This window comes from Stenella coeruleoalba (genome assembly GCF_951394435.1).
Source record: "Stenella coeruleoalba genome assembly, chromosome: 19".
Lineage (NCBI taxonomy): Eukaryota > Metazoa > Chordata > Mammalia > Artiodactyla > Delphinidae > Stenella > Stenella coeruleoalba.
In genome coordinates this window covers 12,544,354-12,571,921 of record NC_137165.1, presented here as the reverse complement: position 1 = coordinate 12,571,921, position 27,568 = coordinate 12,544,354, and the positions used below count along the sequence as shown (strand labels likewise).

General features: G+C 50.0%; 1 protein-coding gene across 1 annotated transcript in view; it reads left to right on the top strand.

Annotated features, from left to right (window-relative positions):
- The window catches only part of RAP1GAP2 (RAP1 GTPase activating protein 2), a 213,028-nt gene that overhangs the window by 134,125 nt on the left and 51,335 nt on the right, over positions 1–27,568 (top strand). The window contains exons 5-6 of the mRNA XM_079903638.1: positions 22,564–22,599; positions 27,261–27,305. Of these exons, the coding sequence (XP_079759764.1) occupies positions 22,564–22,599; positions 27,261–27,305 (81 nt within the window). The remainder of the gene's footprint in view (positions 1–22,563; positions 22,600–27,260; positions 27,306–27,568) is intronic.

The following is a 27,568-nucleotide window of genomic DNA, read 5'->3' as shown; positions in this document are numbered from 1 at the left end:
GATGGATTAGGGTTATGGTGAGGAAGTCGAGACGACAGGAGGTTGTGGTGGATTGGACCTAGGAGGTGACGGAAAGGGAGGAATCTAGATGTCTCATCATCCTAGATGAGACTTGAGCAATGGGTGGGTTTGGGTCCTATTTTTCTGAGGAGGAGCCTGCGGAGAGACAGGTTCAGGATGGAAGATCAGGGACTCTATTTTGGACATGCCAAGTTTGAGATCCCCGTGAGACAGCAAAGTGTAAAAATCAAGGATGCATTTGGAGCTGCTAATTTGGAGGTCCAAGGAGAGGTCAAGGTTGGAGATATTCATGTAGGGGAAGCAGCATGGAGATGGAATTAAATTCAGGGGAATGGAGGGGTACTCTGGGAAGGCAGCAGAGACAGAGATGAGGGAAGGTCCCAGGCTGAGCCTTGAGGGTCTCTACAGAGGCAGGAACCTGCGAGGAGAGCTGAAGGAAACCCCAGAACGCTGCAGGGAGGAGGAAGTGGTGCTAGGGGATGAAAATGAGGGGAGAAGTTCTTCTGGGATTTGGCAACGTGGAGGTCACTGGTGACCTTGACAAGAGCAATTTTAGGGGAGCTGCGGGGCCAGATTTATCGACTGATGGAGGCAGGAAGACTCTGTTGCTTAAGGTGTGCAGAATTCCGCAGCTGACCAGAGTGGCCAAGCGTAGGAAGACCGTGACTCTGTCTGCTCCAGCTGGAGGTGGGGTCTCCCATGTGTACAGTCAGGCTACCCTCCTGGTAGCTAGGACCCCATGACCACCCTGCTCCTCGAAGGCACCAGGCTTCCTTCACAACTCGGCACACAGTTTCCTTGGGCAGAACAGATCCAGACTGCTTGGTGGTTCTAGGAGGGGATGGTCATGAGGGCGAGTGCCCAGCCTGAGCCATGTAGGTTCAGCTAAAATCACGAATGCATCTTCCTTCTGCATGGCTTACCCTTTAGGCCTGGGAGAGCAGGGTCATGATTTCACCTCCTGGTGGCCCTTTCAGACTGGTCACTCCCTGGGCTCCAACTCACCCTTCCCTCTGCATAGCCATGTGGCCAAAGGAACTCCCAATTCAGTGTAAACGGGGCTGTGTCTTGGGACCAGAGCATGCCACCTGCCCTTTGGGGAGCTGAAAGGAGCCTGGAAATGAGTCTGGGACTGGAAGAGGCCAGAGCTCTCTTGAGATAGATCTGCTTTGCAATCATCTGTCTTGGCCGCATCCATCCACATAGCAGGGAACTACCTGGATCTCCACCTGTGGGTCTGGAACTTCCATATGGCTCACCTGGCCCCCTTGTGGCTTATACCATCAACACCAGACGGTAGGCTGGGGGGAACTGGGGAGCAGTGACAAGCCCACCAGCTGCCTGCTAAGCCATCTGGGCAGACCCAGGGGGTCAGGCTGCCAGGAGCTGGAGCCCCACCACTGTGCCCACTTTCATCCTCCCCACTCGGGTGTCCCTGGAGACCTCCTTAGGGGAGACCAGGCCTGGGTCAGAATGTGTCCCGTGTTCCCAGCCTCACAGGCTCCTCTGCTGTTTCAGTCCTGCCCAGCCTACAGCTTCAGGGAAGGTCTGAAAGGTGACACGAGCTCTCTGAGCCAGGCACCAGCACCACTTCCAAAATGTCTACTGGGGACTTCCCTGGTGGCACAGTGGTTAAGAATCCACCTGCCAATGCAGGGAACATGGATTCAAGCCCTGCTCCGGGAAGATCCCACATGCCGCGGAACAGCTAAGCCCGTGCACCACAACTACTGAGCCTGCGCTCTAGAGCCCGTGCTCCGCAACAAGAGAAGCCACCGCAATGAGAAGCCCGCGCACCGCAACGAAGAGTAGCCCACGCCTGCCGCAACTAGAGAAAGCCTGCACGCAGCAACAAAGACCCAACGCAGCCAAAACTAACTAAATAAATTTTTAAAAAGTGTCTACTGGACGCACGGATCTCTTTTGGTGGAAAAGGGACGGATTGTGAGAAGCAGGCTGAGGTCTCTAACTTCGTGCCTCCTTCCCTCTGCGCGCCTCCTTTGTTGTCTGCCTGCTTTTGTGGAGGGGACCACTGGGCAGGCAGATTGCAAACAGCAAGAGATGATAGCTGTTTATAGCAGGAGGGCCTGTGCAGCTGGCTAACGGTCCTTGCCTTGGTGGCCCATAAGCCCCCCGAGGACTAGGTGTGTGTGTTTGCGTGAGTGTTTACGTGGGGTGAATGTGAATGTCTGGGTAGCTCTTTGTTGTACCATCGTGCCTTTGGGGGGACTGTTCGGAGGTGGGCGCTGTGGGACTCTGCGTTGGTGGGAGTGTTTGCCCCCGAATGCTTCCCCAGCCAGGATAGCTTGGCTTGGGACAGGCAGCCCAACGGCCCTACCCCAGACCTTGTGAGGATCTGCATTTGCCCCAGCACCCCCGTTCATCAGCCCCAGCTGGCGAAAGGGGGCAGGGCAGTCGTCTTAGTTGACATATGGTTTATGGGGAAGAGGGCTGTTCAGCGTCACAGTCCCCCGTGCTGTGTATGTATAATTAGGCTGTTGGAGCTCGGGGACCCACTGTTAGAATCACTTGGGACCGAAGCATTTATTTAGGTGATCATTAACTAGAAGATGGGGAAGGAAAAGAACGTGCGATTTGCAAACATCCCCTTCCTGAAGGTTAGTCTCAAGTGAAAACCGCTGCGTCCTTCCTCCTGCCATCTCCTGCCATCTGGGGAGCGGTAGGTTGGGGTCCTTTAGGGGCTGCCCAGGGCTGAGGTGGGATGCCTCAGATGGCATCTCCCAGGCACATCCGGGAGCGTGAGCCCCCGAAGTTACCAGCTCCCCATGACTTTTTTTCTGATACTGCCCTTTGCTCAGCCAAGCACAAAGCATGTATTGATTTATTCAGTTCTCAGCCTGGTACATCTGATGAGAATCGGCTATGTGCTAGGCAAGGGACTGGCCCCAGTGAAATCCCAGTAACCTATTGTCCTGGGTGGAGGCGAGCACAGATCATTGAAATTCTGACTCAGATCATCTCTAAACCTTGTTTTTGCCACTTACTAACAGTGCTGATGCGGGCATGGGGGGTGGGGAGCTTTGTTTTTCTTCATCTTGTAATAGAAGTGGTGCATTTGGGACATTTCGTAGGCAGGAGGGTGTTGGGAGCAGCAGACAGCTTGCTGCTGGCAATAGGGCACCTAGTGATCTCTCTGGGGCGACAGCTCAGCCCTGATGTAGGGGAAGGGAGAGCGGCTACCTTGCGTACTCCGTGATGAGTGTGGAAACTGAGGCACAGAGAAGGTAGAGGCCCGTGGAGAAGGTATGTTGGTACATGCTATATGTCTTGGTACGTGGCACCTCCTACTTTAGAAATGTGTGAGGTTGCGTCCTTGCACTCACTCAGTCTTGCCCAAACTGCCCTAGGGGTGAGCTGGGTAGTGAGAATAGGATGAATGTTTGTTTTGGAGATGAGTCAGCTGAGCCCCGATCACAGCCACGTGACTGGCACCATGAGGACATCTCCCCAGCGGTAGCCGGGTATGTTCATGGGTCGCTGAGATGACACTAGACTCTGCCAGGAGGACAGGGACACTCCTATGGGTGGGGGCACCTGGAGGGGGAGGCTTGGGCAGCTTCTGGGATCAAGGAAGAGGATCAGGGTCTGCTGGGGGGCGCCAGGTTCCACATTCGTTCTGTGATGGGTTCTCTGTGAGTGGCAAACCCGGGAGCTTCTGCAGCTTCTATCCTCTCCCAGGCGCACATCAGGGCCAGGATTAGGGGAGGAGGCTAATCGGTCCCAGGGTCCTTAGTTCTTGGTTATTTTATTTTTTTCATTGAAGTACAGTTGATTTACAATATTGTGTTAGTTTCACGTGTACAGCAAAGTAATTCAGATACACACACACACACACACACACACACACACACACACATACACACATATTTATATTCTTTGGTTCTTAAAACTTGTTTTGTGGAGGGAGAGGTGGAGAGGTGGTGGCTGGGCTTCTGCTGCTCTTGCTGCAAACCCAGGGTCCAGGTGCGCTGGTAGCATGCCTGCAGTTTCTACCCTCAAAGAGCCAGCAGGAAAGTGGGCAGAATTGGGAGGGAAAGGGAGAGGGAGAGGGGAAGGAAGTGCAGTAATGTGCGAGGATAAGTCGGAAGGACGCTGGCTAGGCAGGAACCTTGCCTGGGGAACAAGGGCCACCAAGGTGTGATGGAGGGAGGGAACCGTGCCTCTGACACTCAGCTAGACACCCACCCACCCATGCCAGTTAGGAGAGACACAGCTGTGGAGCACCAGCCATTGCATTTCAGGGACAAGGGGGCTGGGAGTGAAGCAGAGAATTTTCTGGGAGGCCAACACTGCTCTTTGGTCCTACCTTCTCAGCCTCGGTGTTGCTTTATTTCCTATTCCTCTGGACAGATGCAAGCAGGGGGACCTGGGCCTCTTGCCTGGGCCACAGTTATGGCCACTGGTGAGACCAAAGCCAGATTCACCTCCTCCTCACTTTTCTGTCACCAAGCCTTTGTGGAGGCTGTTGCTGCCCCCAGGGTGCCTAACCCTCCAGTTCACCCTGTTGCAGACCCAGCAAGGTTTATTTCAAATAACCTGATGAGGTTCATAGGCTCTTTTTCCAGTCCGCCCACGGTGAGGCTCAGGCCTGAAGCTGAGCCCGACTTTGTTGGAAGACTGGAAGTGTCAGGCCACAGACTGGATCAGAAGCAGAAACTCTGCCAACTGGCACGCCAGAGCCTGGCTTGGAGAACCTCCATGGTGTGCACACCGTGACTTCTTGACCAGTGCTGGGCTGGGGTCTAGTGGTTCCAAGGTAGGGACAGCTTGGAAGCAGCAATGCCAGGGCAGCCACACGCTTACAGAGCCTCCTGCAAACACACACAGGGTCTGCTGGTGTCTCTCATAACCGCGGAGGGTGCCTATCGTCTCCTCTTCCTGCTGTTTACACTGTAGGTTGGTACAGTGCTTCACAGCTTATAAAGCACTTTCTTGAACTCACTGTGGTTCTCACAGCCACGATGGAAGAGAACTAGAGAAATGCAGCCCTCTCCCCTTAGCCAGCTGGTAAGACACAAACTTGAAGCTTGTGATTTCAAGTTAGCATTCTTTCTCCTACCCTGAGAAATAATTACTGAGTACAAATAATTACTGAGTATCTACTACTGTATTTCATCGCTGTGAAGACATACTTTCCGCCCCCCCTGCCCCGTCTCATTTAACATCTCTGAAATCAGGCTGCATTTCACTAGCAATAGTGCCATAGTTTGTACTTGGTGGTGTTTTTGCTTTGTTAGTGGTACATAAAATAATATGTATCTTATGATGGGTGTCATTCAAAATGTGACGAAATGTGGGATGTGTACAACTCTGGGGTGTGCAGACATGGCTTCTGCCTGCCAGGAGTTTTCAGTTAAGGGGAAAGATCAGACAGTCCTAGTAGCCGTTCAGATAAAACAGAATATAAGGAGAAATCCCTGGCAGTCCAGTGGCTAGGACTTGGTGCTTCCACTGCTGTGGGCCCGGGTTCAATCCCTGGTCGAGGAACTAAGATCCTGCAAAACGTGTGGCACGGCGGGAAAAACCAAACGGACAAAAAACCCCAAACAGAATATGATACCCAAGTCGAGTCGTGTGCTCTGGGAATTCTGACTGAGGGGTTTCAGAAAGACTTGAGGGAGGATGGGTGGGCTTTGAGCATCCTGCTTCCTGTGGACCAATCAGCTGCTCTGAACAACATATCCAAGCCCCGTGAGTGTGGTGGTTCGACGCTTGGATGCTGTGTTTGCGTCGCTGATGCCACCTATTGACTAGGTTTTTAACTCTCAGCCTCAGTTTTCACGCCTGAGAGTGGGGATGGTAATAGTGACCGCCTCGTGGGCGCTCATGGGGATTAGATAAGAGGATGCCCGTAAAGTACTTTGTCAAGGGCCTGGCACCCGTAGTGAGAGTTCAGTAAACGTCAGCTGCTCCCGTCACAAAATTAATCCCATAAATCCAACAGATTTAGAGCCAGCTGACATTTGTTGATCAGTTGTTGTCCCTGTGGTAGGTGCATTCACATTTGTCATCTCACTTCATTGTCAACAGGAAGGTGGGGGCCATTATTCCAACTTTACAAATGACGAGAATGGGGCCCGAGGTCACAGCTGGCCAGAGGCTGAGCTGGGAGGTGGATGCTGGTCTGTCTGATTCCCAGTCCGGTGCTCTTTTTACCGGACCACAGCTGCTGGTGAAAAATTACAGGCAGGGAAGGAAACCCTGCTGATCCCAGTGGCCTTGCTGCAGGCAGGGATTTTTATAATCAAATTACTGTTGGGCATTCTTAACTGTGGGTTTCCTGGTGTCGAAGGAAGAGAGGTCTCGTTCAGAGGCTTGGAGGCTAATTTAACAGAGGGGAAATGTGTTCGGACCATAACCTCTCCTTCCCGTCTCCCAGTGGTCAGTGGGCACTTTTGCCCCACCAGAACAGCTGTTGGTCTCTCTGGCCCTCGTTCCTTCTGTGCTTGCCTGTCCTCAGGCTCACTTTCCTGGCATGTGCACTCCCCTACCCCTCGCCCACCCTGGAGAGGCCGCCAGTGTGGGGTCACGCTACCACTGCTGCTCATGATGCTGCCAAGGGCTGTGGGCCTCCTCGCCTGCAGTCTCCTTCCTGCCCCCTGAGTTTAGCACAAACACACGTACCTTCTCTCCCTCCCTGTCCCCCCTCTTCCTCTCCATTTTTCTCCACCGCATCCCATCTTTCACCTAGAACACTTGGCTCTGCTACTAACAGGCTGTGTGACCTGAAGCAGGTCCGTTGCCATCTCTGAGCTTCATTTCTCACCTCCTCCCCACCTGGATTATCGTAAGGGTCAGGTGGGAGGTAGTGGGAATGAATCCTGGGCCTGGATATTGACTCCTGCTCTACCACTGTGTGTCCTGAGATGCAGGACTTGATTTTCTTGTACCTCCACGGCCTTATCTGCAAAATAGGGAGAGTAGCCCCTTTCGGAAGGTCCCTCCCTTGCAGCACAGCCATTGTCCACTCCTCTTTGGGTCCATACAGGCGTTGGCACTCCCATTACTGTTCCTATTTTATTGAGTTCTAATTATTTACTTCTGTGATTGTCTTAGTCTTTAGATGGAAGTCAGTTCCTTTATTCAGTCCTTCATTCAGCAAGTATTTATTGAACACCTGTGTGCCAGGTGCTGAGGTTAACAGATGAAGTGGGGGGAACAAACAATTAAATGAGAAATTATAATGCAGAGAGATAAGAGACTCAATAGGGTATATGCAGGATACTATGGGAGTACTACCTGGGAGAGGGGTGGATGCCAGGAAGGCTTCCTGGAGGAGGTGACCTTCAAGCTAAGGCCTAAAGGACAAGTAGGAGTCAACCAAGTAAAGGGGAGTAGGTAGGAGGAGAGGGACTGAGGCTGATCTTCCCAGGATCCCCAGCCCCAAGTCAGTGCCTGGCCCAGAGGGAATCAGTATGTTAGTTGCCTATCTCTCTTCTTCCTCGCCGCCTCTGGATGTGTTCTGTGCAGAGGCAGGGGCTTGGACCACAAGGCTTCATGGACCCTGGTGTGCTGTGGCCAAGGGCCTTGCAGAAGTGTTCTGGATGTGGCATGTCCTGGAGAGCTTGGCTGCAAGGGTGGGGTGGGGGGGGTGGGGCCCTGGTATTGACTCATTGGCCCAGAGCAGGAATGCAGATGAGCCAGAAGCAGGTGCAGGAGGGAGCGGGGAGGATACTGAGGATGCAGGAGCCTTATCCAGGGTTCCTTTCTCCCGGGGAAGGAGAGAAGGGCTCGTTAGGGACAGCCCAGTGGGACCCCTTTGGGGGCAGGGAGGCTGGTGAGCTTGATCACATCCCTTCTACTAACATGATCTTTTATATCAGAATTGTAAGAGCTGGAATGGACATTGCCAGCCTTCTCTGTAGCCAGGGTTTCCTCTAGCACGTGACTCCTCCAAATGTGTGAGATGGCTCAGTTCACATCCCCCCTTCCCTGACCTTCACTGTCACTTGAAGCCCCCAGGGATGGACTCATGCCAAGACCTTCTTTGACCTCGATTGAGCTGTGCCCTCCCCCAGTCCCTGGGGACATTTCCTGGCCTCTCTGATCTCCCCCTGATGCTGTTGTGGTTTCTGGGGCTCAAACAAGCGCAGGATGGGGCTGCGCTGGACAGAGGGGGTGGGCTGTGTGTCTGGCGGCAGGCTGGGCTGGAGGAGGGAAAGCAGAGACAAGATCGGCTTCCTGGGTTTGGCTAAGCAGGTCGTGGGGTACTTTTCACACTGTCTTGGGGGCCGGGGCATGAAGAGTGAGTACGGAGCCTGCACTGGGATGACGGAATGAAGATCATCATAGTTGCCATTTACTGAGGGTATTTGTGCCCCACCCTCCCTGGACATATTATATACACCATACCTTATCCTACAACCGCTGTGCAGAGGGGGTCAGATTTTTCCATTTTACAGATGTGGAAACTAAGGCTCAGAGGCTGAGTAACCAGCCTTGCACAGCTTGTAAGGCGCAGAGCCGTGGGTTAAAACCTTGTCTGCTGAACGGTAAGTCCAGGGCTATTTCTTCCACACCATGCTGCCTTTTTTTGAGGGATTTAAAAATTCATTCCTTTCCTTTTGAGCTGGGACATTGCTTTTCTCCCAAAGCTGGAACAGGACCGAGGGTAGTGGAGAGATATTAAATGTGATGTGTTTATTAGTGTTGGAAGAGACTCCAAGACCCAGGTGAGCCCTGGGCTGAGCTCTGGGGCCTGGTTTCTCACTCTTGTTAATAGCACATCACTCGGTGCTCTGGGCCCTGGGCCGTAGATGGAGTATGAGTTTTCCCAAGCCATTTGCTTTATTTATTTTTAATTTTCCTTGTGGGAGAGCCACAGGACGTGAGGATCGCTCTCTTTTTTAAGGCACATTAAAAATTTTTTTAAACCAAAGTAATACATGCAGTGATTAGAAAACAAAACCCAGGCTGTTTTGTGAAAGAAAGCAGTTCACCTTGCCTCTGCCCCCTCCTACGAGCCCCACCTGCAAAGGAACCATGTCTTACTTTTTTAGCTGTTTCTTCAAACCTTTGAGTAGGAAGTTTTGGGCTCTGTGAGGGCCATGTGAATGCCTTTAAAGGTGCAGGCACCTGTTTTCTTTCTTCTACTTCGTTTTTATTCTCCTTACACATGGAGCATCTCAATTCGCAGATGGAAAATTGAGGTCCCAGCCTTGAGTCCCACAGCATCCTGTGCCCCAGCCTTTCCTCTCGTCACGCATCACAGGCCAGCAGCATTGAGAACTCACTCGAGATAAGAATGGAGGGACTTCCCTGGTGGTCCAGTGGTTAAGACTCTGTGCTTCCACTGCAAGGGGCATGGGTTTGATCCCTGATCAGGGAACTAAGATCCCACATGCCGCATGGCGGGACCAAAAAAAAAAAAAAAAAAAAAAATTAGGGATGGAAAGACAGGAATGCTTCCCACACCCTGACTTTCCCACACCCCTAAATGGGTCTCCCCTTACAACCTGCTGGCATGGTGCCTCTCCCCTGGGATGGACCCCTTGCCCTTACTACATATGATGTGTAGTGGCTCCACCAGCCCTGGGCTCCCTAGAGAAACAGCACTGGCAAAGGAGGGGTCAAAGGTCAGGTCTAGTCAGTGTGGAATAATAGCTCTGGGCGGACACCCAAATCCTGCAGTTCCTTGTTTAATCTTAAGGAAGTTGTTCAACGTCAGCAGCAGCAGAAGCAGCAGCAGCAGCTGGGGTGGTAGCAGCCACAGCTACAGTGTTGCTCAGACAGTCAGGGCCCCCTGACTCGCCAGGGAAGGCACTAGTGGAAGATGATGGATTTCTTAAAGAACGTTTTGGTGAGTGCACCCGGGCTATGGGGCAGTGCCTGTCCACACAGGTGGCCTGGAGTGGCTGGGTCAGGGAGGAGCCAGGACCCCTCCTGCTGTCACCTGGCAGGGAGCCCCTGGTGCCTGCTGGCCTATCGTGGGGTATGGAAGCCACCTGTCACTCAGGGGAAGGAGGAACAGAGATTAGGGACAGAGGGGATTGTGTGTGTGGAGGGGACATGGGAGGGCGTGGGACAGAATGGGGGACCAGAGCCTTTCCTCCATGGTGTGGTGGTCCTGGCATGAGGTTGGGCAAAGCTCACCTCTGTGCTCCTCTGTCAAGGCTTCCTGATGCTAGGTGAGGGCCTGAGGGGACCCTCAGCCAACTGCAGGCTGTGCCAGGTGGGGTGCCAGGATGAGAGAGGGAGGGACTCTGTAGCTGGGCTTCCGCCGGGCTCCAGGCACTTGGAGCTGGCGGGCCAGCCCTGTGGGTCCAGCCCTCTCTCCTTTGTGCTGTGTGCCTGGGATGGCCCTGGCAGGGGACTCTGTCCTGTCACAGAGCCTCCAGCTGCGCTGTTAGTGTGACACTTGGGAGTGCTGTGTGTGACATTCCTGCTGGCCTGGGAGTTAAGGTCCTTTCCTGCCAAGTCAGATAGTCCCTGGAGGCTCTGTGGGCCCCCCTGTTTCATCTGTGCCAGGCCCCTGTGCGCATGGGGGCCCAGGCTGACTCGGCCAGGTTGGAACTGCTGGCCTCTTCTCATTCACGACCTACCTGCTGCAGGCGGGAGTGGGCTGTGTTCTTCCCTTTCTTTCCCTTCGCGGGCTGTGACAGTTTAGGGATGAGTGTGGGGAGTGATAGGACACTTGTTAGCGGGTTGGACCAAGGAGTCCCCCAGTCTCAGGCTGTGCTACCACTGGCTCCGGAATGGGGGGCAGGGTGTGAGCCTGGTGACACTGTTACAAACCGAAATGGCCTGACGCCCCTGGACCTTGGCAGGATATGGAGTGGTGCATTGGAGGATTTTAAGGTGGATGCGGATGTCATCTGATTTATCTTTCAGAAAGACCATGTGGCTGTTGTCTGGGGGGCTGATTAGGAAGGCATTGGTGTGGAGGCCGGGAGGCTGCTACATGGTCCTGATGAGGGGCAGTGAGAGCTGATGGAGGTGGGGGAGCTGCTGAGACGTGCTTAGACTTGGGATATGTTTTGACAGTGGACTTGCAGGTCTGTTGCGTGTGGGGAATGAGGAAGAAATCAGTGATAATCCTGGGGGTTTTCTCCTGAGCGTCAGGATGGGTGGACCATGGGGAGACTGGCTAAGGTGGAGGAAAGTTTTTGAGGGAAAGAGTTAATGATAAAAAAAAAAGAGTTAAGGAGTATTGGGCCTAGTTAAGTCTGAGATGTCTGTCAGACACGCATGTTGAGATGTGGAGTTGGCAAACTCAGATAGATCTGGACCTGAATCTGGCTTCTGCCTTTTACTAAGTGTGTTCACTTTGGGCAAGTTGCTTAATCACTCAACCCCTTCCACCCCTCTAACCCTCCCTCCCTGGGACTAATGAGGTGGCATTTGTACTAATGGGGTGGCACTGATTCAGTGCCCCAGTGCCTGGCATGTCACATGTGCCCAAAAGAGGATTCCTTGTGGCTCCCTACACTTTCCTTACATCTTCTCATTTTCCAGCTCAGGAACATTCAATGGCTCCCTATTGTACAGAGCAGAGCTTGGAAATTGTGTCTTGTGGACTGACTTGGCTCATAGATGAATTTTGTTTGGTCTACGTAGAGATTCTAAAAACTTTTTTTTTTTTTTTTTTTGCGGTATGCGGGCCTCTCACTGTTGTGGCCTCTCCCGTTGCGGAGCATAGGCTCCGGACGTGCAGGCTCAGCGGCCATGGCTCACGGGCCCAGCCGCTTCACGGCATGTGGGATCTTCCCGGACCGGGGCACAAACCCGCGTCCCCTGCATCGGCAGGCGGACTCTCAACCACTGCGCCACCAGGGAAGCCCTAAAAACTTTTAATTGGTTATCAATGCATAGAAGTTGGGAGAGTTTACCTACAAATTTGGATTTCTGGCTTATCCTGAAAAGTTGAAAACTCTGGTAACATCGAGCTTGCATTTCCTCTTGCAGCCTGGCAGAGATGAGCAGCAGTTGCCTCTTTTGAAAGGAGCATGTCCTCTTCAGTTTACCATTGTTTCAGTCCCCCCCCCTCAACTCTTGTTGTTGTTGTTGAGGGGAAATTTTCACAATGTAAAATTAATCATTTAAAGTGAATAATTCGGGACTTCGCTGGAGGTCCAGTGGTTGAGACTTCGCCTTCCACTGCAGGGGGTTCGGGTTCGATCCCTGGTCGGGGAGCTAAGTTCCCACGTGCTTCGGGGCCAAAAAACACAAAACATAAAACAGAAGCAATAGTGTAACAAATTCAATAAAGACTTTAAAAATGGTCCACATCAAAAAAAAATAAATAAGTAAAGTGAATAATTCAGTGGCCTTTACTACAATATTTTGCAACCATCGCCTCTACCTAGTTTTAAACTATTTCCATCACCTCCAAATAAAATCCCATTAAGCTGTTGCTCTCCATTCTCCGTCAACTCCAGCCCCTGGCAACCACCCATCTGCTTTCTGTCTCTATGGATTGGTTTACCTATTCCAGATATTTTACAGAAATGGAATCATACAGTGTGTGACCTTTTGTCTCTGGCATCTTTCACATGGGATGTTTTTGAGGTTCATTCCCATTGAAACATTTATTAGCACTTCACTCCTCTTTATGCCTGAATGATATTCCGTTGTGTGGAAACACCACAGTTTGTTTATCCATCCAACAATTGATGGACATTTGGGTCGTTTCCACCTTTTGGCAAGTGTGAATAGCGCGGCTCTTTAGTGTACAAGTGAAGAACATTCTTGTGCAAGTATTTGTTTGGGTACCTGTTTTCAGTTCTTTGGGTATCTACCTAGGAATGGAATTGCTGGGTCATATGGCAGCTCTATGTTTAACTTATTGAGGAACCGCCAAATTGTTTTCCACAGCAGCTGTACCATTTTACATTCCCACCAGCAATGTATGAGGGTTCCAGTTTTTCCACATGCTTGCCAACACCTGTTATTTTCTATTTTTTGATTATAGCCATCCTAGTGGGTATGAAAGTGGTATCTCATTGTGGTTTTTTTTTTTTTTTTTTGCGGTACGCGGGCCTCTCACTGCTGTGGCCTCTCCCGTTGTGGAGCACAGGCTCCGGACGCGCAGGCCCAGCGGCCATGGCTCACGGGCCCAGCCTCTCCGCGGCATGTGGGATCCTCCCGGACCGGGGCACGAACCCGCGTCCCCTGCATCGGCAGGCAGACTCTCAACCACTGCGCCACCAGGGAAGCCCTCATTGTGGTTTTGATTTGCATTTCCCCATGACCAATGACGTGGAGCATTTTTTTTATGTGCCTATTGTCAATTTGTGCATCTTCTTTGGAGAAACGTCTATTCAAGTTCTTTGCCCATTTTTAAATTGGGTTGTTTGTCTTTTTGTTAAGTTGTAAGAGTTCTTTATATATTCTGGATGCTAGGTGCTTATCAGATATATGATTTACAAATATTTTCTCCCATTATGTTGGTTGTCTTTTTACTTTCTTGATAGTGTCCATTAAAGCACAAAAGTTTTAAATTTTGATGAAGTTCAGTAATTTATATTTCCTTTTTTATTGGTGTCATATTTAAGAATCCATTACCAAATCTGAGATCATGAAGATTTAACTTATGTATTCTTCTAAGAGTTTTACAGTTTTAGCTCTTAGGTTTAGGTTGTTGCTTTTTGTATTTTTGTATATGGTTTGAGGTATAGGTGTCCAACTTCATTTCTTTTGCATGTGGGTATCCAGTTTTCTAGCACCATTTGTTGAAAAGACTGTTCTTTCCCCATCGATTAGTCTTGACCCCCTTGTCAAAAGTCAGTTGACCATAAATGCATGGATTTATCTCTGGACTTTAAATTCTATTCCATTGGTCTATATGTCTATCCTTATGCTAGTACCACACTGTTTTGATCACTGTAGCTTTGTAGTAAGTTTTGGAATTGGGAATTGTGAGTTCTTTTTCAAGAATGTTTTGGCTTTCTGAGTTCCTTGAGTTCCCACATCAATTTTAGGATAAGCTTTTCAATTTCTGCAAAGAAATTCAGCCGGGATTTTGATAGGGATTGGATTGAATCTGTAGATCACTTTGGGTGATTACTGCCATCTTAGCAGTATTGAGTCTTCCAACCCATGAACAAGGAATGTCATACCATTTATTTAAGTCTTCTTTAATTTCTTTCATCAAAGTTTTTTAGTTTTCAGTGTGTGAATCTCTTACCTCCGTGTTTAAATTGTTCTAGCTATTTTATTCTTTTTGATGTTCTTGCAAATGGAATTGTTTTCTTAATTTTATTTTCAGATTGTTCATAGCTGGTGTATAGAAATACAAATGACTTTTGTATGTTGATCTTGTACTCTGCAATCTCGCTGACTTCCTTTATTAGCTCTAGTAGTGGTTTTGTGTATTCTTCAGGTTTCTATATTGGATTATGTCATCTGCAAATAGAGATAGTTTTATTTTTCCTTTTCAATATGAATGCCTTTCATTTCTTTCTCTAATCGCTCTGGCTAGAACTTTCAGTACACTGAATAGTAGTGGTGAAAGTGGGCATCCTTGTTTTGTTCCTGGTCTTAGGGGAAAAGCTTTCAGTATCATTGAGCATGATGTTAGCTGGGGATTAAAAAAAAAAAGCCCTTTATCATGTTGAGGAAGTTCCTTTCTATTCCTAGTGTTCCAGGTGTTTTTATCAAGAAAGGGTGTTAGATTGTGTCAAGTGCTCTTTCTGCATCAACCGAGATGATTATGTGGTTTTTCCCTTCATCCTATGAATGTGATATATTACATTGATTGATTTTCTTATGTTGAATCAAGCTTGCACTCCTGGGATAAATCCCACCTGGTCACAATGTATAATGTGCTGTTGGATTTAGTTTGCTAGTATCTTGTTGAGAACTTTTACATCTATATCCATCAAGGATATTGGTCTGTAGTTTTGTTTCCTTGTAGTTTCTTAGTATGGTTTTGGTAATGCTGGCCTCACAGAATGAATTAAGGAGTGTTCCTTCCTCTTCAGTGTTTTGGAAGAGTTTATGTAGGATTAGTGCTAATTCTTCTTTAAACGTTTGGTGAAATTTACCATGTAAGCCATCTGATCCTGGACTTTTCTTTGCTGGGAGGTTTTGGATTACCGATTCAATCTCTTATTATCTCTTCATCCTTTTATGTTACTTGCCTGGTACTTGTAGTCATCTGCATTTTCAAATCCTCTCTTACAGATTTAAATATAAATCTGCGTCATTTTTAAGATGTCCTATAAAAACCAGCCATCCTCCCACCCTTCCTCCCTGCCCAATCTCTGCTCTGGCCAGGTTGGTCCCTTTCACACACCCCCTGCATTAAACATTATAATTCCATAGGTCAGTGGTTCTCACAGTGTAGTCCCTGGATCAGGTGTATCCGTATCACCTGGGTATGTGTTAGAAATGCAGATTCCCCAGGGCTGGGGCCAGGAACCTGTGTTTTAACACGCTCTCCTGGTAATTCCGTTGTATCACCATTGCCACAGGTCATAGAGAGCCTTGTATGCGCCTGGCCCAAGCTGACGTAGTTGAAGCTGTGGCTCTGCGGGCCTCAAGCAGCGGAGGAGCCGTGTTCAGTGTGAGCTGGTGTGAAGGCAGACCAAAGAAGGGAAAGAGAAGCATGAAGGTTGCACAGGGGAGAGCGGGGAAGGAGGCTTGGTTGGAATAGGACCTGGATGCAACTTACTGGGGACACCTGTTGGCTGTCCAGGGTGAGGGGTACAGTCTGTGGCCAGAGAAGAGACAGCCCTTACTAGCACGTGCATTGGCCTGTCCTGCCCCTGACTGTAGCCATCCTGAGGAGATAGCCTCGGCCACCCACAGGCCTAGGAGTCAGTCTCCCCTGCCCACTTCATTCTCATTCATTCAGGAAATGTTTCTGGGGCATCTCCTCTGTGCCAGGCAGCTGTACATCCAGGGATATAGCAGTGAACAAAATAGTCAGAGCGCTCCCCTCAAGGACCTTCTATTCTAGTGAACCGCCCTTTGCCTTCTTCTGCAGGTTCCAGCAACCAGAGTGGCGGCCAGCTGGCCCTCATCCTGATGTCCTCTGGATGGGGGCCTCTGAGCCAGCAGCAGAGCCAGGGCAGCGCAGCGTGTACTGTGCTTGGGTGGCCTTGGGACACATCCGGTCTGGCTCCTGATGGGGTGTGTGCTCTGGGTTCCCAGCTCTCCCAGCTTTCCAAAAATCTCTACAAAACTCTCCAGAAATCCTTTTCTTTTGTGGTGTCTTCCTTCTCTGTGTAATGAGGAAACCTGCTCAGACCCGTTTTCTTCCTCTCCTCAGCACCACCCAGCCCACATCTCCATCCCATTCTCCTGGGACTGTGTGGGGGGGAAGACACCTTGTCCTCCATCCTCGTCTTGTTTTACCGTTTCTGGTTGCTGTTGACATGCCCTGGCCTCCTCATGCATGCCCTGGCTTGAGGTGGGATAAGGAGACACTTGCTGCTGTGCACGGAGCGAGTTCTGCGTTGGGTGCTGTGTCCGGCTCTGCAGACTGGCTCACGTTATCCCACCACAGCCCTGTGAGTCGGTGCCGTTTTGAGCCTTGTTCCAAGGTGCAGGCGCTCAGATGGCCTCGTCCTGTGTGTGAGCAGTGGGCGTGTGGTACCTTCTGGGCAGACTGCTCACACACAAATACAGCCTGCCTGCAGGAGGGAAGCAGAGGAGGCCAGAGCTAGGGCAGGACCCCCCGCAGGGATCTGGTGGGCAGCAGATGGATGGCAGTGGGCGCGACTTCAACTAGGGTCAGAAAGAGAGGGGGGTGTGCTGGTGGGGGCCCTTCCTGCGATGCAGCAAGGAGAGGACAGGTGGCCACCCATCTGCCAGGAAAGGTCACGTCCACATGCAGAGCTGCTGTGGACCAGAGAGAGGCAGGCCAGGCCGCTCCTGCCCGCGGGAAGGGCACAGGGTGCTGAGATGGGGTGGTGGCCCTGCTGTACTCGCACATGCTCTATCCCTTCCATCGCTTCTACTTCTTCACCACCTGGGCAGGGGGCTGGCACCAGAGTGAACAGGTAGGGGCATCGGGAAGATTCCTCAAGACTGGCCTTGCAGTTCCTGTTCACTTCTGTTCCTGCCATGTGGGACCTCCTCTGGCCTTCTCCCCGCAAGGACGCATTTTGTCCTTCTGAAGGGAGACTGGTCGGTTTCTATACTGAGAGGTGGGAGGACACGGCTTGAACCCGGACCGAACCTTGGGGCCCAGCCTGTGGTTTCCCCGGCTGGGTGCTGGCTCTCGGTGATGATTTCACATCCTACTTGACTGACTGTTAAAGCAGAGCCCAAGGGGAAATGCTGGCCGCTGCTCCGATTTGGGTGTTGACGGCTGTTGCTAATAATAAATTAGACAGCTGGGCCGCTATTGATGAGAAGGCCGAATTACGTTTCTCTGTGAAAATCCAGCGCCTGGCTTCCCAATGGAGGGTGATCCCCTTCCGAAGAATGCTTTAGGCTTTCTGTCCTAAAGGGCCTGTGGGACGATGCCAGTGAGTCAGTGAGCATTTACTGAGTGCCTGCTGTGCGCCCTTGGCCGCGTGAAGCAACCTCACGGGGTGTGGACAAGGGTGGGACTTAGTGGCCGGAGCTGCTGTTCCAGGCTGGCCTGAGTCACCCTGCTTCTGGGTGGAAAAGGAGACTTGCTCTTTGCCAAGGTTGGAACTGTCCCATTGGAAAGTTCAACAAGTCACCATGAAGTGGGGCTAGGCCAGCTGGGGCCGAGTTGCCACTGGCTGATTTCTGCTCCTGGACACTGTCCACGCGGCAATTGTCCACCCAGTGTGTTACTCAGGGCTGAGGCTGAATCACAGCCCTTTCATCTCACCACCTGTGCCAGCCCTGAGGCCACGGAGCATCTTCATTCGGGAAAAAAACCCTTTTTTAACAGTAATCGAAACACGCTGCCTCTGGGAAGACCAATGAGGTCAAGAAAAGCTAAATCAGGAAAAGCTAACTGTCCTGAAGGTACTAGACCATCTCCCAACAGGACAAAGCTTGTTTCCAGAGCGAACTTTCTAATAGTTCCTTATAGTAGTTGCTGTTTACTGAGCGCTGGCCGTGGACCAGGCCCTGGCACTTCCTGTCCACGTTCTTACTTCAGCCTCACATGAGCCCTGAAAGGCAGGGGCTGATCCCGCTTTCAGGTGAGGGAAGTAAGAGAGATTGAATCACGTGCCTTGTACCACGCCGCCGGCCAGTAGCAGGTCGGTCACTTCCCGTACCTGGCTTTGACCACTGGATTCTACTCCCTCCTGTTGAGTTGGCCTCTGTATCCACGGGTTCTGCATCCACAGGTTCAACTAAAGATTCCGATTTTGATCCCCAGTTGGTGGAACCTGCGGATAAAGGGGGCAACGGTGCTATGCCATTTGAAATAAGGGACTTGGGCATCTTCGGATTTTGGTATTTACAGGGGTCCTGGAGCCAATCCCCCACAGATACTGTGGACGACTTTATCTTTCTACTGTACCCAAACCTCAGTAGCTCTCCAGCGCCTTCCAGATTAAGCCTGAATTCTTGGCGTTCGGAATCTCTCAGGCCTAGACCCCAGCCCTCCTTTCCAGTCTGAACTTAAGGATGTTGACCCAGAGGCCTCAGGCAGCCAGGTTCATCCACTCACCATTCACTGAGTACACACCGTGCTTCTCCACCTTTGCCCTCACAGTTACCACCGCCTGTAATGCCCTCTCCACCCTCTCTATCAAGTGATTTCTGTTTATCTTTTAAGGTCTGGTTGGAATCCAGCCTCTTACAAGAAGACTTCCTTGATGTGGTAGTTTTAAAATATGTCCACAAGCTCTTTGATACTTTTCTCCTTCAGAACCTAATTGCCTCCCCTTGAGTGAGGGCTGGTCGTGGACACTAGCTTCTAAAGAATAGGATAAAAGGGAAAGGATGGTGTAAAGGTAGTATAGCTTCCTTCATGCTTTCTCTCTTGGATCACTTGCTCCGGGGGAGTCAGCCGCCACGTTTTGTGGATACTCAAGCAACCGATGGAGAGGTCTGTGTGATGGGGAACTGGGCCCTCCTGCTGACAGCTTTGTGAGGGCGCCATCTTGGAAGCAGATCCTCCAATCCCCATCTAGCCTTCAGGTGATGCAGCCTGTGCTGACATTCTGAATGCAGCCGCCTGAGCCAGAACTGACCAACGAAGCCACTTTTGAATTCCTGACCCATGGACATTGTTGCGAGTCACCAAGTTTGGGGGTAATTTGTTCTACAGCAGTACAGAACTAATATCCTTACCTCCCAGCAAGAAGTGCTTCATGCCTCCTCGGAACCACTGGTCATCTGTAACATAACCCTGTGTAACTTTGTCTCATAATTAAGGTCAAGTACCCTAGAAATGGAGCCCTTGCCTAGTACTTCCAGTGACCAGTCCATGCCTTGCCAGCACTTAATCATTTGGGGTTAATAGATTAACCAACACAAGGAACATTGTGTAGGAACACACCTAAGGTATTTTGGTTGCCAGTTTACATGGATCCCAGGGGGTAAGCTGGATATGGGGGTGACTCTTAGTCTATAACACCCAGGGCCATGGTTAGACCTGGAAATGGCCTGAATTCAGGGGCTTTCTGTGGGCACAAAAGGCTGTATAACTTGGGTCCTTGGGCACAGCGTCTTAGGAGGGTACAGGAAAGGCATGTAGCAGGAGTTGGGAGAAGCAAAGAAAGGCATGCCAGAGCCTCTGTTTATGTGTTGAAGTCTTTGCAGTTGATTAATTGCAAAAATAATTTATAATTGTTATAGAAAATTTAAAAAATACTGAAAAGCAAAAAAATTATCCTTAACTTATAACTCATTTTGACATATATGCTTCAAGATATTTTTCTCTCGAGGGGTGATGTGTATATTCAAGACGAAGACATATATGTTGAGAAAAAAGGGGTCACATTGTTCTAAACCCTACTTTTCTCACTTAACAGTACAATGTGAATCTTCCTAGTAGCATAACCAACACAGATCTCCTCTTATTTTATTGTATGGGCATACTTCCTTGTATCATTTATTCTTTCCCTCATTGATGGGTACTTCGGCTCTTTCCACTTTTTTTACCCATAAACAGTGTTTCGACAGATATCCTTGTATACATATCTTTGTGTAGTTGCCCAAATATTGCTTTCGGGTAAATTCCTTTAAGTGGGTTTATGGGCCAAAATACATGAACATTTTTCAGGCTTTGGACACATAGTACCAAATTGCCCTTCAGAAAGTACCAGGTGCACACTTACCTACAGTCCTTGCCAACACTGGATTTTCTTTTTAATTGTGGCGAATCTGATAGGTGAAAGATGTTATCTTACTATTACCTTAATTTCTTTCATAACTTGGGAGGTTGGGCATGTTCCAATTGTTTATTGGTCATTTTATATTTCTCCTTTAGCAAGTTGTTTGTTCCTGTCCTTTGCACATTTTTCTGTTTTCCTTTGCAAAACTTATTTCTTTGAAATTGAATTATGCCAGTAATGTAGGTCTACCTGCTTGTGAAGCAGACCATGTATAAAGCAAACCCCCCTTCACTATTCTCTCCGCCTTCTCGATCTAATCACTTTTTGATAGTGTGAGGTATCTTCTGTATTATTTTCTCTGCATTTATATACATACATATAGGTCTTTTTAGGTTTTGTTTTTATTAAAAGGGGATCATATTCTATGTGATGTTCTGATTTGCACCTCCCCCTTAGTATATCTTGGAGAGCACCTTATATAAGCAATATAGATCTACTGCTTTCTTTTTGAATAACCGAGTAGTTTTTCTTTTTGAACAGCTTTATTGAGATAGAATTCAGTACCATAAAGGCACCCATTTAAAGTTCACAGCTTAATGGTTTTTAGTATATTTACAGAATTCTGTAACCATTACCCACAGTCAATTTTAGAACATTTTCATCAGCTCAGAAAGAAACCATATATCCTTTAGTTATCACCTTCCAAATCCCCCATTTCCCTCAGCCCTAAGCAACCACAAATCTACTTTTTGTCTTTTTGATTTACCTATTTTGGATATCTTATATTAATGGAATTATTATATTATTAATTATAATATTATAATTATATTATTAATTATATTATATAATATTATATAATATATAATTATATAATTATATATTTTATATATATGTGAAATTATATATATAATATATATTATTATATATATAATTATATATAATTATATATAAATGTGAAATTATAGATATAATTATATAATATATAATTATATATTATATAATATTATATAATATATAATTATTATTATTATACATTAATATCTTATATTAATGGAATCACGTGGCTTTTTGTGTCTGGCTTCTTTTACTTAGCATAATGTTTTCAACGTTTATACATGTTGTAGCATGAGCCAGTACTTCATTCTTTTTTTTTTGTTAATGGCTGAATACTATTCCATTGAATGGATATGCTATAATTTGTTTATTCAAAAGTTGATGGACTTTTTGGGTTGGGCCACCTTTAGCCTGGGAGAGGTCACTTGGAGTCTGCAGCAGGGCCAGGTCTCTGCAGGTGACTCCACAAGGGTCCTTTCCATGGTGGTTCTCTTCTGAGAATGCTGAGGGTGACGGGGCTGCAGGCAGTTCTGGCCCATTGGTGCCTGCAGAGGAAAGCAGGGTGGATGCCCTGCCTCTGCATGAAGAAGTGACAAGGACATGTTTCCTTTTCACTGCTTTCTTTTGTTTCCTATTCATCCGGGGACTGTCTCTTCTGGGCGCTCATTAACTCGTGGCTTGCCAGTGCCCTGATGTGGGCAGTGATCTTATGACAAAAAAGTGTAGCTGTTTTTCCAGAACGGGAAGTGGGGACACTCTGGGGCAACCTCTGCGTGTGTTTATTAGGGTAGAGCTTTCAGTCCCTCACCCTTTCATTCCACTTTTTCTCCTTTTGGTCTTACCTGGAGTTTACAAGGGTGGCACCAATGTAGGTTAAAAGTTTGGACTTATGTAGTTTACGATTTAAAAAATAACCCATCCAGGCCACTGGAGGCTGCAGTTCAATGGTGTTTAGGTTTTGCTCACCAGTTCTTGGGTCCCAAAAGGTGCCTTGGGGACAGGGGACAGGGGCAGGCAGAGGTGGCACATCAGGGGCTCTGCCTTGGCCAGAGCCCCTGTGTTTTTACTGGTTTTGTATGTTGGAGTTCTAAGTGAGACTTCTGTGAGAAGACAGAAGAGCTGTGTGTTGCCACAAAAGTTGGAAAACGACTTGTGTGGGACATCTTGGCCTCACTGTTGGGCTGAAAACATCCCAAACACGAATCCTGCTGGAGGCTGAATCCCAGGGCTTTTGGAGACCTTAGCTTTTCCCAGGGACCCCTCCCTCTTGACAGAGACTGAGTAACTGTTCTCCCCAGGGCCATTTGCCAGGCCGGGCATGCTTTTCTCCCCCTCTTGTTGTATGGGGTATTCTGGCCCTCCAGCCCTGCAAAGGCAAGATCAAATGATCTTCTCTCTTGATCCAAATGAATTTTGTCCCTGGGGAAGCCCTGGGTGGAGCTTCCAGACGGTCAACGCAGAGGCTTTCTCAGCAGACCTCCTGGCTGATGCCCCATCTTTCTCTCCCCGCCCTCTTTGTGTCTTTCAGTCAGCGGAGTTCTTTGAGATGCTGGAGAAAATGCAGGTGAGCATCCTCATTGTCGGGGAGCCAGGCACCGGGTGGGGATGCTGCAGTGGCCTCAGCGGACACGACACCAGCAGAACCCACAGGCAAAACTCGGGTGCTCGGAGGGAGGGCAGAGAAGAGAGAACTCACAGTCCTGATGGCCTGGACCACCTGAGGCCATTTCCAGGTCGAACGGCACAGAGGATCCTGGGACGGCTCCCGCCTGAAGGATGGAGAGAAGACAAACAGAACCTGCCAGCAGGGCAGACGGATGTGGGGAGGGTTTGAGGGGGTCCGTTGTTCCGGCAATGGGTTGGAAAGAAAGCCCCTTCTTAGGGGACTCATCTCACGTCTGCGAGGCAGAGCAGTGGAGTGGGAGACAGACCTGAGTTCAAATCCTGCATCTAACACTCGCTAGCACTAGTTCCTTCCCTTTTCTAAGCTTCTCGCTCCTGTTTTCTGTCTACTCACAGCACTGTTCTCGCCTCACTCTGACACCAGACGTGTGGCAGTTTTCTCACGCTAAACAGTTCTGCGAAACCAGCTCGGTGCCCTACAGTTTCACTCAGTTCTGAGACTGTCTACCTGGAGGTAGGGTCAGATCCCACAGGTGAAGGGCTCAGTCTCACAAGACCACCCTCCTCCCCTGACTTCAACACCAATCCCGAGTCCAGGTTGACACCTGTGCTTCTGACTCACTGGCTACAAATCGGAGGTTCCCACGACCCCCTCCTCGGGTTCGATTAATTTGCTAGAGTGGCTCACAGAACTCAGAAAAAGGGTTTACTACTAGATTATCAGTTTATTATAAAAAGCTGTAACTCAGGAACAGCCAGATGGAAGAACGGCCTAGGGCAAGGTATGTGGGAAGGGGTGCAAGCTTCTCTGCCTTCTTTGGGCACAGCATGTGTTCACCAACCAGGAAGTTCCCAAAACCCTGTCCTTTTGGGGTTTTGTGGAGGCTTCTTTACATGGGCATGATTGATTAAATCATTGGCTATTGGTGATTGATTGAATCTCCAGCCCCTCTCTCCTCTCTGGAGGTTGGGGGTGGGGCTTCAAGTTCCAACCCTCTAATTGGGGTTGGTTCCCCTGGCAACAAGCCTCCATCCTTAGGGGCTTCCCAAAAGTTACCTCATTAACATAAACTTATAACAAGACACTCCTTTCACCTTTATGGCTCTGGAGCTGTTTTAGGAACCAAGGACAAAAGTCCAAATGCTATAACAAAAGATGCCCCCATTGCTCTTATCACCTAGGAAATTCCAAGCGTTTTAGGAGCTCTGTGCCTCAAATTGCATGAAGACCAAATATATATTTCTTATTATAAATCACAATATCACAGCTTCTATAAATAAGAACGCCCGCTTACATGTAAAATACCCACTCACGTGGTTGTTGGGATGAAATGAGAAATATGTAAAGACTTTGTAGGCATTGCACAAAAATCAGTGTTCAGTGTTGGGGGTCCTTTATAATCACCCCTCACCAAGGGGTCAGAGCTCACAAATGAGAACCACCGCCCTAGGGAATATGGGGGGAGGTCCAGAAGGCTTCATAAATGTAGATGGGAAGAAGATGCTGGTAATAGCCCACGTATTTCAAGCACTTCTCGGGCTCAGAGATTGACAGGCGTTATCTCATGTCTTCCTGACAAAGCCCACAGGAAGTAGGCATATTATTATTATCCCCATTTCACAGGTGAGAAAACTGAGGCACAGAGATATTAAATAAAACATTTAAGGGCTCGGGGCTAGTACATAGCTTCAAGGCTTAGCCACTATATTATGGTGCTCTTTACCCTAAGTAGCTGCTGCAGGCTCCAGGAAGGAGGATCCGGTAGTGATGGAAGGTCTAGGAGGAGAGGCAGAGAGCGTGCCCACAACAGGCCTGAGATGCAGGTGGAGATGCTGAGAAGGCAGCTGCTACCAGCAAGCGTGGTCCTCCTGGGAAAGCCAGGTCTCCCTAAGGGGGGAGGGGGAGGGACTGTTTGAGGGAAAACTATTATTAGTGGTTGTGTCATTATCACGAGCAAGTTATTAAAATCCTGCTCTGTGCCCAGCAGTGTGTGGACTACAAACTGATTTATGTGCGTTTAGGGAACGTACAGTCAAGTTGCGGAAACAGGGAGGGCACCGGCCTTGACAGTGAGTGATGGGAGGCAGTGTGTAATAGGTGCTCAGTAAAGCTGGGACCTTCACCTCGAGCCACGGAATCCCCGCACTCTGGCAAGCTGGCGGGGAGTTTGCGGCTCACCCTGCCTTCTCTCTGGTTGCTCCCACGATCCACTCACCCCTCACCGCTAGCCGGGGCCCCCGGCCTCCCCAACAAAGGGCTTCTCTGAGCACAGACTCCAGCCCCACTTAACCGGCCTCACGGTCCTCGTGTTTCGAGGCTGCTGGGTTGTCCTCTCAACTAGATTGGGAGCCTGGCAAGGACAGGGGTCTTTTTTTTTTTTTTAGCCGCGCTATGCTATGCTATGTGGGATCTCAGTTCCCCGACCAGGGATTGAACCCGCGCCCTCTGCAGTGAAAGCGTGGAGTCTTAACCACTGGACCGCCAGGGAAGTGCCAGGGGTCTGGTTGCTTCCCGTGTGTCTCCACGGCAGGCGGCTGACACCCTTGGGCGGTGGGCCAATTTCATCTCAGTTGAGATTGCTGGTGGCTGAAACCGGACTTCCCAGTGCTTGGGCCTCTACCACGTGCCCACTGGGTCCCAGCCCCCTAGGGGCCACAGTTTCCAACTCCTCTGCCCGTATGAAACTCACATGGGAAGCGGCTTCTATGAAGTGTGGCTGGAGTCTGTCCTTGAGTGTGGGCGCGCTCTCTCACGCTGCGGGCGTGAAGACTGAGCCTCAGAGCAGCGAAGCATGCAGGGCACTCTTGAGAGTTGTGAAGAGCTGCAACTAAGATCCAGGACTCCTGACCTCCCGGCCCGAGAGTCTAGGGATTTGAAGAAGGGCACAATCCCTGTGAAGCAACAGGGGCCGAGTGCACAAGCTTTGGATCCCTTTGGTCCTAGGTTCACGTTCTAGCTGAGTGTCCTTGGTCAAGTCACTGTACCTCTCTGAGCCTCAGTGTCTTCATGGCTGGGGATGGGGGAGGGGGGCATAATCATAATACCTGTTGCAAAGGATGACACCCAGAGACGGCCCAGTGCTGCGTGGTGGCTCTGTCGTGGGGGAAGGCACAGGAGGAGGTTTGCTGTCCTGCCCAGGGGCTGTTCCCAGGCAGGGATGACTAGTGCAGGACAAACAAAACAAACTCCTGACATCACCCCCATCCCCATCCTCCCAGTTTGCCTCCCTGGACAGGGTCTGCTGGCCACTCAGGTGTTTTTTATCCCTGTGTGTGGAAAGGAGCACCTGTCCAGCGGGAGGGGGCCCCCCAAGCCCTCTTGAACAACGCCGCAGGTGACTCAGCCCAGCCGAGTCTGGAGAAGCCCAAGTCTGAATCCACCCAGTGAGCAGGAGTCTTGGGCTCTGAGAGCTGTGGGATAGGACCACGCACTTGTAGACACACTTGTAGACACACAGTCCAGCTTCAAATCCAGGTGCTGTCACGCGCAAGCTGTGTGACGTTAGGCCAGCAACCTACTCCCTGGGCCTCAGTTTCCTCGTTGGTAAATGGGTGCTGAGGGCTTCAAAGGAGACAACAGAGGGAGCGCCGTGGAAGGCCAAGATCCTGATGCGTATTATGATGATCAGGCAGCGGCCGCTTCTGGACACTCTTCTCTCTAGAGGGGACCTGTTTCTCCTAGTGTGTCCCCGTGTGTCCCAGCGTCTCACACCCTCATTGGATTTATTCAAACAATCTTGGGAACACCATGTGCCCCCCTCCCTCAAAACCTAGTTAATTCAGAACGTGACTATAGGACCGGGCCCTGCTCCCCGGAAGAGCATTTTCCAGATAACTGCAGATGATCCCCTTTAATCCAGGCCCAGTCATGGTGCCTGTCCCTTGCAGTAATGCATCTATGAGGCGGGAGGATGGGTGTTAGAATCCTCATTTTGCAGATGAAGCCACGGAGGCTGCAAGAGCCTCAACTTTGTCAAGGGTCGTGGATAGTACGACAGCGGCAGAACGAGGACCAGGTGGCCTGCCTGTCACCCTTGGACCTTCCCACCAGGGAGGGGTGGAGCTGGTGTGGCATGAGGTCCAACATGTGGGCATCGATGACACCCGAAGATGCAGGTTCCCATCCTCACCCCTCGCCTACTGGCTTTGAGAGAGCCTGGTGGAGATATTTAAGCACCAAGATGAAAATGCTGTCTACCCGTAGTTTTACTATATAGCGATCAGTCTTCCAAGGGCTTAACACACTCTCAGCATTTAATCTTCACCACAAGCGTAGGCGACGTTTTCGTTCCCATTTTACAGATGGGAACACCGAGCCACAGAGAGGTTTTGTGACTTGCCCATGGTCATCAGGTCATCAGCGGCAGTGTTGGGATTTGAATCCTGGTGATCTGGCTCGAGTCCGCGCTCTTAACCCCCTGCGCTGCTGCCTTGCCGGAGGCTGCCATGAGGCCTGAGTGTGTAAGGGGCCAGCACAGGCCAGCTGCTGCTGCTATTGTGACTAACCCCCAGCTAAGCAGCTGCTCCTGATAGACTCCTCTGTTTGGCCTGTCTTCTGTGACCTTTGCTTTTCCATGGATCCTCTTCTCCTTGTTTCTGCAGGGGATCAAGCTTGAAGAGCAGAAGCCGGGACCCCAGAAGAACAAGGTGGGCTGGGCGGGTGACAGGCAGGGGACAGAGCTGGTATGCTGGGGTCTGCTCTCTTACACTGTCTAACTCCTACACAGTCACACAGTGTTGACCGGTACACAGTGGGCAGCAAGGGGGGCCCTGGCTTGACGCCTTTGGGGCAGCTTCAGGGTGTGCTGGGGCGGAGGCCTTGGTGAGACAAGGCTTGTGGCTCAGCTTGGCATCTCTGCACCTGCTCCTGCAAACGGACCGCGTGCAGCACGTAGGGGTGTCAGGCTCTA